The 11,940-nt window shown below is 44.4% G+C and overlaps 1 protein-coding gene across 4 annotated transcripts in view; it reads left to right on the top strand.

The window, feature by feature from the left end:
* Window positions 1-11,940, top strand: part of PTPN14 (protein tyrosine phosphatase non-receptor type 14) — a 188,019-nt gene that overhangs the window by 154,719 nt on the left and 21,360 nt on the right. For all 4 annotated transcript variants that reach the window (XM_070473930.1, XM_070473928.1, XM_070473929.1 and 1 more), the window contains exons 14-16: window positions 2,983-3,126; window positions 4,832-5,050; window positions 8,899-9,027. In XM_070473930.1, coding sequence (XP_070330031.1) covers window positions 2,983-3,126; window positions 4,832-5,050; window positions 8,899-9,027 — 492 coding nt within the window. The remainder of the gene's footprint in view (window positions 1-2,982; window positions 3,127-4,831; window positions 5,051-8,898; window positions 9,028-11,940) is intronic.

Here is an 11,940-nt window from a genome sequence, read left to right as displayed (position 1 = left end):
CATTATCACAGAGCAAACAAAGGCCTTTCTCACTGTTCATCCACGTGTCCTCCCATCCCATCCATTGGGTAATAGTGAATAGCTGATTTTACCTCTTAACTAGTTCAGTAACATCATTACCCCAGCCCTATGTCATTTTCCCTAATTTTTTTTTAAAGTGTACCTTTTATAAAAAAAAAATTGTTTTTTGGCCACACTGTAGAACATGTGGGATCTTAGTCCTTGACCAAGGATTGAATCATGCCCCCCACATTTTAAGGACAAAATCTTAAGTACTGGACCGCTAGGGAAATCCCTTCCCTGATTTCTCCCCAAATCCTACATACTTGTGAGCTCAAGGGCAGCCACCCTTGGTTGTGGTCCCGACCTCAGAGGAGGACTCAGAAGGTCTTTGGTGAGTCAGGCAAGATGGTGACCTGAGTCCTAGCACTGGAGCTTGGGATGGATCTCCCTGGTCTTTCTGAAGAAACTCACCCCAGTGACCTCCCCACATCTCAGGTGCTTTACTCTGGTCCCCATCATGAGTAGATTTTGCCTGGCTTGTTAGGCATAGCTAAGAGAAGGCTGTCAAGGCCTTCCTAGAAGAGAAAACCAAATAGGAACTGGAAGCAGACAGCTATGGTGAGAATTTGCCCTGCAGGCAACCCTCTCTCTCCCTTTCTGGAGTTGCTCGTCCCCTTGATGGATCGTTTAGGCCTATGGTATGGATAGCGCCTCCTGCGTGCCTCCTGCTGCTGCTTCGAAGGCATTTCACTGTCTGCAGTTAAATCTTTGAATTCATTATTTTTGATCTCCAGTAATAAGCGGATAGGATAAATGAGGAGGAGCTAAGAGAAATAGTTTATCATTGGGGTTTCAGTGTTCCCTGGGTAGTAATCCTTTCCCAAGAAAGTCAAATGAGTCGCTTTTTGTTTTGGGTCCAGTTGGGGTCGCCTTATGGTGCAGGTGGGAAGGAAGCAGAAGGACTGTCAGAAGGATCTGAGGACCATTTACCAAAAAATAAAAAAGAGAAGAATCATTGCTCTCTCAAAATTTTGCAGAGGAGTGAAACATTCTCAACTAAAAGAGATAGCAGCAGGCAGGGAGGAAATTCTTCCTTAGAAAGAGAAACTAGTAAGTAAGTAAACCAACAAAACTCCCCAAATTTAAATCCTGAATGTTCAAAGTCTGCCCAGGGTTGAGAAACCAGGATCATTTTTAAGGATAGAATATGTTTTGGCCCTTTCTCACTTTCCCACAGTTAATCCTCCTCGGAGATGCTCCTTTGGTTTATCTGATAGGTTAGCCCTGTTACGGGACCCAGCATCTTACCGACAGCATCAGTCACAAAGGCCAGGGCTCCACGCTTCTTTTTTTTAATTGAAGTATAGTTGATGTGCAGTGTGTTCCCTGGTGGCGCAGGTGGTAAAGAATCCGCCTGCAACTCAGGAGACCTGGGTTCGATCCCTGGGGCAGGAAGATCCCCTGGAGAAGGGAATGGCTACCCAATCCAGTATTCTTGCCTGGAGAATTCAATGAACAGAGGAGCCTGGCAGGCTACAGTCCATGGGATCAGAAAGAGTTGGACACGACTGAATCAACACGCACAACAGGTGTTCTATCCTCTACCAATACCATAGCTCCACAAGACACTTCTCCAGAAAGTAAATCTCTAAAGGACAGACTAAGAACAAAATACCTGAAGGTTTGAAAAACAAAACAAAACAAAACACGGAGTAAGATCACTCCTTCATCTGCGGCAACCAAAGGGACCTGCAAACTGTGGATGAAAATTGTAAACTCTGTAAAACTCATCTGTTTCTGTGCTTTATAGAGTCCCTCTGTCCTTTTGTCTTCTAAGACAAAACTATTGGGTGGAAAATGCTCCTGTGTTGCCTGAAGTGATCAACTGGAGATTGGTTCACACCCCAGTCATCATAGAGGAAGTGGGGAAGCACAGCTGTAGGCAAAATAACAGGGGCCCAACAGTTTCAGAGTGTCTGTGCAGGTGAGCACAGAGAGGAGTCACGAAGTCATAAGCAAGGGCCGAGTGCGGCCTGCGTGGCCCCCAGGTCGTGCTCTCCCAGGTGTAGTCACAGCCAGTGGGGCCCCGCTGTGGTCATTGGGAGCCACGGCTTCCATTCCTGCGAATCTTCTGGGTAAAGCATGAAGCGTCCTGCCCGGGGGTCATCTCAGGTGGTTCCAGGCTATGGTAGTGCGTGTGTTAAACTACATCAGCTCTGTTTCTGGGGATAATATCCCAGGGACCAGAGAGATTCAATATAGAGTTAACACCTCAGTCCTAGCCCCTCTGAGTGGGAACTTGGGAAGGAAGTTTTTTCTCTACCTCTGTATGTATCCATCCTCTTATCAATGGGACAGTTTTTCTGCTATGTCCTTCTGCTTCTCAATATATTCGTTCTGATTTTTGAGAGTTTGATGTTGAAACTCCAATTAAAAATCTTTAATTTTGCCACTTAAAAAATAACGGTAATATATAGTGGAACTGTATATAACCTTGTTCTGTTTTCCATGTTTCCTATAAATGTGTTCTCAGACTTTCATAATTTAAAAAATAAAAATCTAAAAAAAGAATGCAGCAGTTTTTATAAGCTTTTTACCATTTAATCTGCATAAAAGGTCCATCGTTGTGACTAGCTCTGATTATTCATGAATCTCTGTTTCTCTTTTCTTTGTCCTGTCTTCCTTCAGTGTCTTCCTAATGCATGCTCTTTTTGTGAGCCCTGCGGCAGGGTGTAGAGTCTCTGCTCTTGTCTATTTGTTTCTTTACTCCATTTTTAAAGAAACGCTCAGGAGGCCCAGCGGAGCCGGCTTCCTCGGGCGCAGTGGGAATGAAGGGGAAGGCTGTGTTTGAATTTGCCCTGCTAATGGTAATTGTCTGCATTCCTTGGCTGGGGAGTTATAGATTTGGGGAGATTAAAACACATTCCAGCATTCTCCTGGTATTACAAACAATGAGAACATGCCTTTTCTTGCCGCAAGAATCTAGAAAAGCAGAAGATGGCAGGCCTGGAGGCGCAGAAGAGGCCACTGATGTTGGCAGCCTTGAATGGACTCTCAGTTGCTCGGGGCTCCGGGCGGGAGGAGAGCCGCGTGGACGCCACCCGAGTACCCGTGGACGAGAGGGTAAGCACTGGGCTCTTCAAACGCGTGGCTCCTTCTCTGTGGTCTTAGGATTCTGATGCTCTCTGCTCGCCCAGACACGCCAGCACGAAGGTGTGTCTGAGGAATTCATTCTCCAGCTTGAAGATGAGCGCGACCTGGATTGTGCTGCATTAGACTGATCCCTTCCAATATCTCTTGTTTCTTGGTCAGGCTGGTTCAGTGATGACGCCTAGAGACGCCAGCCCTGGCCTCTTGTCTGTGTAGCCTCCGTCAACCCGCATTTCTCTGGGCCTGGTTTTTTGTTTTGCAGAGTGAAGAGGTTAAGCCCTTGCCCTAGTGCTCAACTTCTGTGATTTTTGTGAACAAGTACCCTTTATTAGGGAGGAATTATTTTACCCAAGCACTTACAGAATTCTTTAATATGCTGGCCCCTTGCTAGGAGCATCCCAGGTGGCGCTAGTGGTAAAGAATCTGCCTGCCAATGCAGGAGATGCTAGAGACGCAGGTTTGATCCCTGGGTGGGGAAGATCCCCTGGAGTAGGAAGTGGCAACCCACTCCATTATTCTTGCCTGGAAAATTCCACGGACTGAGTGAGGACCCCGATGAGCTATATTCCATGGGACCGCGAAGAGTCGGATATGACTGAGCAGCTGGGCACATGCTTGGCTATAGAGTATGACTGACATATAATTGTTAGGGTAATGCATTGTGAGAACTTCGGTTTTGAAAAGCAAAGAAAGTTGCATGGTAGTGTTTCAGAGGTGAACAAACATGCTCCTGTAGTCCCTGAAATTGCTGTCAGGTTAAAAAACAGGTTGTGTAAATGTAATAGAGTGCCAATAAGATTAGGGTTTTAGGTTTTGCCGGCATATATGAAGTATTAGCATGCTCTGAGAGCCAGAAGTGTCTTACTTTTTTTTTTTTTTTTTTTTGCCACACCACATGGCATATTCCCTGACCAGAGATCAAAAACTATGACCCCTGCATTTGAAGCATAGAGTCTTAACCACCAGACCCCCAGGGAGGTTCCTAGAAGGGTCTTTTGAGGCATCATTTAATCCAGTTAATACCATGTTATTGTAATTAGTATTTTGGTCATGGGAAAAATAAAAGAGGGGGGTGTCTAATCCACATGACTAGAGAACTGTGGATCAGTGTCACCTTAAAATTTAGCTAAAAACAATTACATAAGTGGAGAAAAGGATTTTTTTGATAACTAAGGTTTAAAAATCTTATCACTAGAACTTGAAACAGCAGGTGGCTTAGAGGTAAAGAATCCTCCTGCTGAGGATACATGGGTTGAATCCCTGGGCTGGAAGATCCCCTGAAGGAGGAAATGGCAGCCCACTCCAGTATTCTTGCCTGGGAAATCCTGTGGACAGAGGAGCTTGGCCGGCTACAGTCCATGGGGCCACAAAGAGTTGGACACAGCTGAGCGACAGAGCATGAATACACATTAATAACAAAATGCTAATTTTGAATTTCAGCTCTTGCCTAGTCTGGCAGATTTGTGCTGTTTAAGGTATGAGCGAGGAGGCAATTGGTTATTAGACAAGAGAAACGTTCAATATGGTGAATGAATGAGACCGAATAATCAAGTTTTGATTGTCCATCTTGAAACAACTGATTAACACCCTCGCTGTAAATATTTTGAGAAATCTGGTGGTTTTGTCAGAGTGTTTGGATCAGATTATTCAGAGAGCTGAAGATCACCTTCTGTTGCAGTTCAGAACCCTGAAGAAGAAGCTCGAAGAGGGAATGGTGTTCACAGAATACGAGCAAATTCCAAAGAAAAAGGCAAATGGCATTTTCAGCACAGCGGCTCTGCCAGAAAATGCTGAGCGCAGCCGAATCCGCGAGGTGGTTCCCTATGAGGAGAACCGCGTAGAGCTAATACCAACCAAAGAAAATAACACAGGCTACATTAATGCCTCCCACATCAAGGTAAGAAGGGGGGCATGTTGGGAAGGCTGGTCGAAGATTGCTGGGTTAACGGTAAAAATGCAGGAGGAGAAAACAGGCAGGCTGCCACTGCGCAACTTGGCTGGTCCCCAAACCCCGAGGGAGTGTTTTTGAACTCTCGGAGTTCTTCTTAGTCAACTCGAAGGCCATGCCTAACGCTGCAGAGAGAAGGAAGTCCAGTGGCCTCAGGGAAAACCTCAGGTCAGCTATTTCTGAAGCTTGATTGTGTCGGAGGATTTAACTTTTTCTCATCTCTGTAAGGGGTAACTTTTCAGGAAACTCACAGGTCAAGATGAGGGTTGTCCCTTTCAGTTTGTGATTTGCAGGCGATGGAGGCTGTGGAAATTACAGGCGCTGTATTTCTGTCACTGGAGTTTTTATGATGGTCAAGAGTGACAGAGAGTTGTCATTTCTCACTTGTGATACTGGTTATGCGTTTTATAGCTGAAGTCCCAACTTTGTATGATATTCACAAGAGTGGACTAATTTAACCATCAACCATAATGGTGACGTTGATAATAAATTTTACAAGGTTTGCCAACGTTATTCAATGTATTTGAGTCATTACATTTTTGTTAACTAGTTCGAATACTCCAAATCTTCATATCTCAGTATTTCATAGACTTAAAGTTAGTCAGCTTAGCTTTACTTCAGTTAGAATTTAGAGTTATAGATACATATGTGCATGCAAACAAGTTTTCCCTAAATAGCTTAATTTCACCAGGGCCCCTAATGACAGAGCATATTTGTTTAGATTGTCACCATTTGCCCTGGCCTCCAAACTAGGGGAATTATTTGTATACTAATGTGAAATGTATCCGGGTAACTCTTACAACTGTTACAGGATGATTTTCAACAATACAAGGTTCACATTAGTAGTCTGTTGTGGTCAATAACTTTAGAAACCTACCTCTGGCATTATTTCCTTTCTTCATTGAAATTTTCACCTGTAGCCAAATCATAGGTAGGTTCGTTTGAGCCTCTAAAATACAGCCAGTTGTTGGCCTGTGTATCAGTTCAAACAGCTTTGATGCAGAATGTGGAAACTGTAGCACTGTTGGTATAGTGTTTCTGTTCACTGAGCATAGAAAACCACATATTTTTCTACTGGAATATAATTGCTTTATAATGTGTGAGTTTCTGCTGTCCAACCCTGTGGATCAGCCATATGTGTACATATATCCCCTCTCTCAAGCCACCCTCCCATTCCACTCTTCTAGGTCATCATAGAGTTTTGTGGTTTTTTTTGAATGTCAGAAAGTCCTGTCCAAAGAAATAGGATGGCATAACTCTCATGGATCATAATTGTGTATTTTGCTCATATTTTTGAGAGTGACAACTCTCACAACAATGATTATGCAATAAAAAACAATGAATAAACTAAAACAATTAAAAACAAAAAAACCTGAGCCCCATAGAACTCTGAAGGAAGCTGACAGTGGTGAGTTTCCTGGGCTGAATTTAGACAACAAAACAATGACCGAAAAAATGGACTCAAAGATGCGGATCGCACAGCTGCTTCTTGCTAGAGTATCTCTGAAAATCTTCCACAGCTGTAATATACTATCTTCTTTTGGCCAAATTGCCCTCCCGTTTTCCATCTACCCTCTGGAAAAAGCTGTCAGTCTGCATGGGCTGTGCCCATCGGGCGTTGTTAACAGAAATGTGCCTTCCTCCGTATTCTCCAAGGCCCACATTTCATCTTGTGGATCTGGGTTAGACATGGGTGCGTTTAATAGACCCAGACAGCTTGCAGGAACTTGTCCTTGTTTTTTGGAATATAGTTGTATATCTTGCCAGTGTTTCCTCCCTGGATGCCAAGCAGCCATTAACACAGAACAGAGATTTATTTGCTCCAGAGGTGAAATCACATCTGTGAAACCTACCTCAGTAGCATTGGCGGTTGTGTTTTTAATGCAGCTTTTAATACCCTCCTGTCAATACTTGGGAATATGCTGAAAGGCCCCAGGCAGCAGCATACTCTGGAAGTATTTATGGCTCCTATATGTTGGGTGCCAGAGAGGATAATGTTTAAAAGCATGATTCCACAGATAAGCCAAATTCCTAGCCAGCCAGCAAATACATGAGTGTCATCTCCCATCAGTACTCAGAAAATGGATTTTGCTTGCCAGCATTGACCTAAGCATGTCTTGTGTAATGAGATAAAAACTGACATGGTTTTTGCCTGAATCAAGTTAGTATATAGTTTCATAAAACAAATGAAAGAAAAAGTTGCAAACAGTGATCACTCCATTACCCCTAAAGCTATCTTGAGATCCACATCAGTGAATGTGTAAGGAAGCCTGACTTGGCAATATCAAGGCATAGAAATGAAGGGATACCCAGAAAGAGTCCCTCCAAAGGCCCCCGTTTTCCTGTGCTAGCATCACCTCCCACACTTGGGGCATGCCTTTTTATTGATAAGTCTCCACTGCTGAGATTTACTGTTGCAGAATTATCCTCCAAATGTGGGCTTTAAAAGTATTCACAACCTAAAAGTTGAGAGTTATGCTTTATTTGGTGGGGATTTTTCAGGATTTAAAGCCAAGGAGACAGCATCTCAAGTGAACCTGAGAGAATTGTTCCCTAGGGGCGAGGGGAGGAGCCAGGTTATATAGAAGTTTTGCAACAAAGGGCGGGTAGTCAGAACATCAAAAGATTATTATTATTATTTTTTTAAGATGATTGTTAATTAAAGAAAACCGGATAACCCAAGTTAAGGAATTTAGCACTTCTCTGTGTATGGGAAGATGCAAGAGTCTGGGCTCACTGAAATCATTCCTTCGATACGCACCTCGGCTATCTGGGGCCAGCATGGTCTTTTTACCACCTGAATTCCCTGGGGGCTCACCATGGGGAGTGGCTGCTAGAGGGCAGGTGTTCTTTCCTTCCTGGGTCCGCTCAGGGCTCACCAGCTGACCATCCGTGCTGGTGGTGACTGTGATATCCTTTGTTTACTGATATGGCAGGAAATACTCCATTTCTCACTAAGGTCACCCTGAGCTGTGTAGGGTGATGATTTTATTATCCAAAATCATCTCAGGATTCCAGAGTTCAGTTGGACACTATGGTACTGCTAAAGGGGAAGGTGGTGATGAAATATCGAGTACTGTTGGCTTCTGTGCATTCATAACACCTTTCCTATATAAGGTACAGAGCAGCGGGTAGAACAGAGGTCTGCACACACGTCCTATCAGCAGTGGTAGAAGGACATTGGTATTCCAAAGGCATGTTATGCCATGGTAGACTTTTCTGTTATTTAAAAGGATGCCACAGAGTACTGTTTCTCAGACCATGGACCACAATATGGTAGTGGGGTATGAAACCAATTTAGTAAAAAAGAGTTTGTGGGGGTTTTTTGTGGGTTTTTTTTTTTTTTTGGCTTTTTTTTTTTTTCTCATGGATAGACTATAAAGGAGAAAAGAATGGTAGTTATCAATACATTGCATATTGGAAACATAACTATTATATCTGTAAAAATTGTTAGATTATACACATATATATTCATATAATATTATACATGTGGATATATATATGTATGTGTGTGTGTATGTGTGTGTTTTTAGTATGCACTGATTTGTACATAATTACTGTGGGTTGAAGACCAAAACCCATGAGGTATATTTTGATAAGCTTGAGTGACATAATGTTTTCATGTGAAACTGTGTCGCTAGTCACTCCTGGTCTCAGGGCTGTTGATAATGGCACTAGCACAGTGGACCTAAAAATGTTCTCCAAGGTTTTCCGGTGGCTGCAGAAGGACCTGTGGTCAGCGTGGAATTCTGTCCTGGAGTTGGGGTTCATTCACTGATGCTTCCCTTGGCTTCCAGGTGGTGGTCGGTGGGGCAGAATGGCACTACATCGCCACTCAGGGACCCCTGCCGCACACATGCCACGACTTCTGGCAGATGGTGTGGGAGCAGGGCGCGAACGTGATCGCCATGGTCACGGCAGAGGAGGTAAGGGCAATGGGCACCCCGCCATCCGTCCCCGGGCGGGGAGTGGCCAGAAGGCGAGCCTTGTGTCGGCGACTCCACCGCGCTGTCCTCTTTCCGGCACCGCTTCTCTGCAAATCCTTTTCTCTCTGGCGCGCCTCTCTTTTCTCTCCTATTTCTATATAGGTTTGTTTTGCTTTCCAAAGATGATTTATTGTCAGGTCCCATTTTGATCCAGCTTTTAACTCTTTTCCTTGAATCGCCATGTACTACAATTAAACAAACAAACAAACAAAAAAGAACCGGACTTCAGTCCAGCCAGCTCACTTTTGGTGTGCCCAACAAAGCGATGGTCTTTCCATTGGAGTCTGAGAACTTTGGGGGAGCTCCTAGTAACTCGGCATATATTCCCAAACCCGGGGCATGGCAGCTCACAGGCTCTCCTGTTTATCAGCTGAAAAGAGACCAGAAGCTGTTATTTCTGTAGAGGAGGCCTCTATTCTTTGAGGAGAGAGAAAAAAAAAACTTTTTCTTCCTTTGCCAAGTCAAACATAGTTTTTCCATTGTAACTGAAGAAATCTATGTGGTGTTGCCAAAACTGGCATATACCCCCAGTCCATCTAGCAATTCACTCAGAGCCTGTTGTCTTTAGGGAAAGATATTTTGTGTTTCTTCTCTTGTCGCAGTCTAAATTTTTTTTGTTTTAAACCACTTCCTTTGGTTCCCTCCATTAAATTTTACCTTATGTTTTGAAGTCATTTAAGGGTTAGGCTTCATCTGGGTGTTTGGGTTTTTTTTTAAACCATGTATCACATGCTTCCCTGGTGGTTCAGATGGTAAAGAATCCGCCTGCCCTGTTGGAGACCTGGGTTCGATTCCTGGGTTGGGAAGATCCCCAGGGGGAGGGCATGCAATCCACTCCAGTATTCTTACCTGGAGAATCCCATGGACAGAGAAGCCTGGTAGGCTACAATTCATGGGGTCGCAAAGAGTCAGACATGACTGACTTAAGCACATCACAGCATGTTATTGTATACCCATTTCCTAACAAGTTTTAAAGGATAGGAAACAGAAAGAAGTGAAAAACGAGTCATATTCCTTTTATTGACTCTTCTGAGCAGATGCTTTCTAGAACAGCCCATTAGAAGGTAGTGATGAAAGGACTTTGGGCCCTTTCAGGCCAGCTGTATTTCTCTAGGCTGACCTTCTGTCCCCTCAGGGAGTAAATGCTCCTTAAAGCCTCTAGTTTTATCACCCTATTGAATTACATCCCTAGAAGGGATTCATTCCATTGAAAACAATGTCCTTGCCCTCTGTGCTGACCCCAGGGAGGGACAAGGTGGTAAACACAGCAGGTATGCTCCTTGTCCCCAGGGAGCTTACATCCTAGTGGGATTTACCATGAAAAGGGAATCAGTAAAGTCAGCTCAGATAGTGGTGAGTGGTGACCGCGGGACTACTTTAGGTTAGATGGCAGCCCAGGGCCCTCTGAGGAGGCTGTGTTTGAGCTGAAACTTGAGTGACAGGAAGCCTTAGGAACAAAGTCCAGTGATCTCTGAAGCAGCCAGAGGCTTACAGTCTCTTGAAATCTGCAATTGATGTAGGTTGCTGGTGCTGAGTTGTGTTGGACTCTTTGCAACCCCCAGAAGAATACTGGAGCAGGTTGCCATTTCCTTCTCCAAGTTGATGTGGGTACTCAGCAAGTTATGTAAAGGCCTCCGATAAATGCTCTTTCACAGAATGGTTCAATAAAAGAGGCAGGTATGCTTCAAATTTAAGAAGACTCAATTCAACCAAAAGAGTGAGGGCAGGACTACTTGGGTCCCTGAAGATGTGTTGCTTTGTGAGCAGACCAACCACCACTTGCGGCTCACTCCCCCCTGCCCTGTATTCTGGGCCTCTCCCCTCTCTCTCCACCCACTTCCTGCCCTAGGTACCCTTCTTTATTTTTATTTTTAAAAATTTTTCATTAAAAAAATTTTTTTTGGCTGCACCATGTGTCATGAAGGATCTTAGTTCCTGGACCAGGGATCAGACCTGTTCCTCCTGCATTGAAAGCACCGAGTCTTAACCACTGGACCACCAGGAAAGTCGTCTGGGTCCCCTTGTAAGCCAACATCTCATCCGCCCCTGCTCCCACCCCTGTGATGTCAAAATTCTGCAAAACTTTAAAACAGACCCTGTTTTTGTAAATGGCTGAGAATGCATATCCCCAGAAAAGATGATAAAATTAAGAGAGAGCAAACAGGGGTAGAGTCAGTTTTCCTCTCTGCTTCAGTTGCAATGGGACTAAAACAACTGAATCAGGATGGGGGATAAAAAAGGAGATTGACACCAGATGATAGAGGCAGTGTCACTGGTTGGTGGGGATAACAGAGAATAGTACCTGGGGTCAGGCATATGAAATGAGAAGCATGACCTAGAATGGGAGCGTCCCAGGTGGCGCTAGTGGTAAAGAATCCACCTGCCAGTTCAGGCGACATAAGAGCCATGGGTTCAATCCCTGGGTCAGGAAGATCCCCTGGAGAAGGGCATGGCAACCCACTCCAATATTCTTGCCTGGAGAATCCCATGGACAGAGGAGCCTGGCAGGCTACTGGCCCATAGGGTCACAAAGAGTTGGACATGAGTGAAGTGACTTAGAATGATGACTGAGATCTCTCACTCCTCTGCTTAAGGTCACTTCATCACCTTCGGATGGCTTCCCACTGTCCATGGCATCAAATCCCTACTCCCTACCATGGACCGCAAGGCCTTTCTAACTAACCTCCTCTCTGCCATCCACACTGAAGCCTTCCTGCACTTCTCACAGTACCCAGCTTGTTCGCATCTCTGGCTCATCCTTACTCTGGCTCCTCTCTCTAACATTCAGCTGCAGCTGGGTTGGGAATCTTTACGTTTTTCCATTGATATAACTGCATGGTACATCTTATTACT

Source organism: Odocoileus virginianus, chromosome 11 (genome assembly GCF_023699985.2).
Source record: "Odocoileus virginianus isolate 20LAN1187 ecotype Illinois chromosome 11, Ovbor_1.2, whole genome shotgun sequence".
Taxonomy (NCBI): Eukaryota; Metazoa; Chordata; class Mammalia; order Artiodactyla; family Cervidae; genus Odocoileus; species Odocoileus virginianus.
This window is presented reverse-complemented; position numbering and strand designations above follow the sequence as displayed.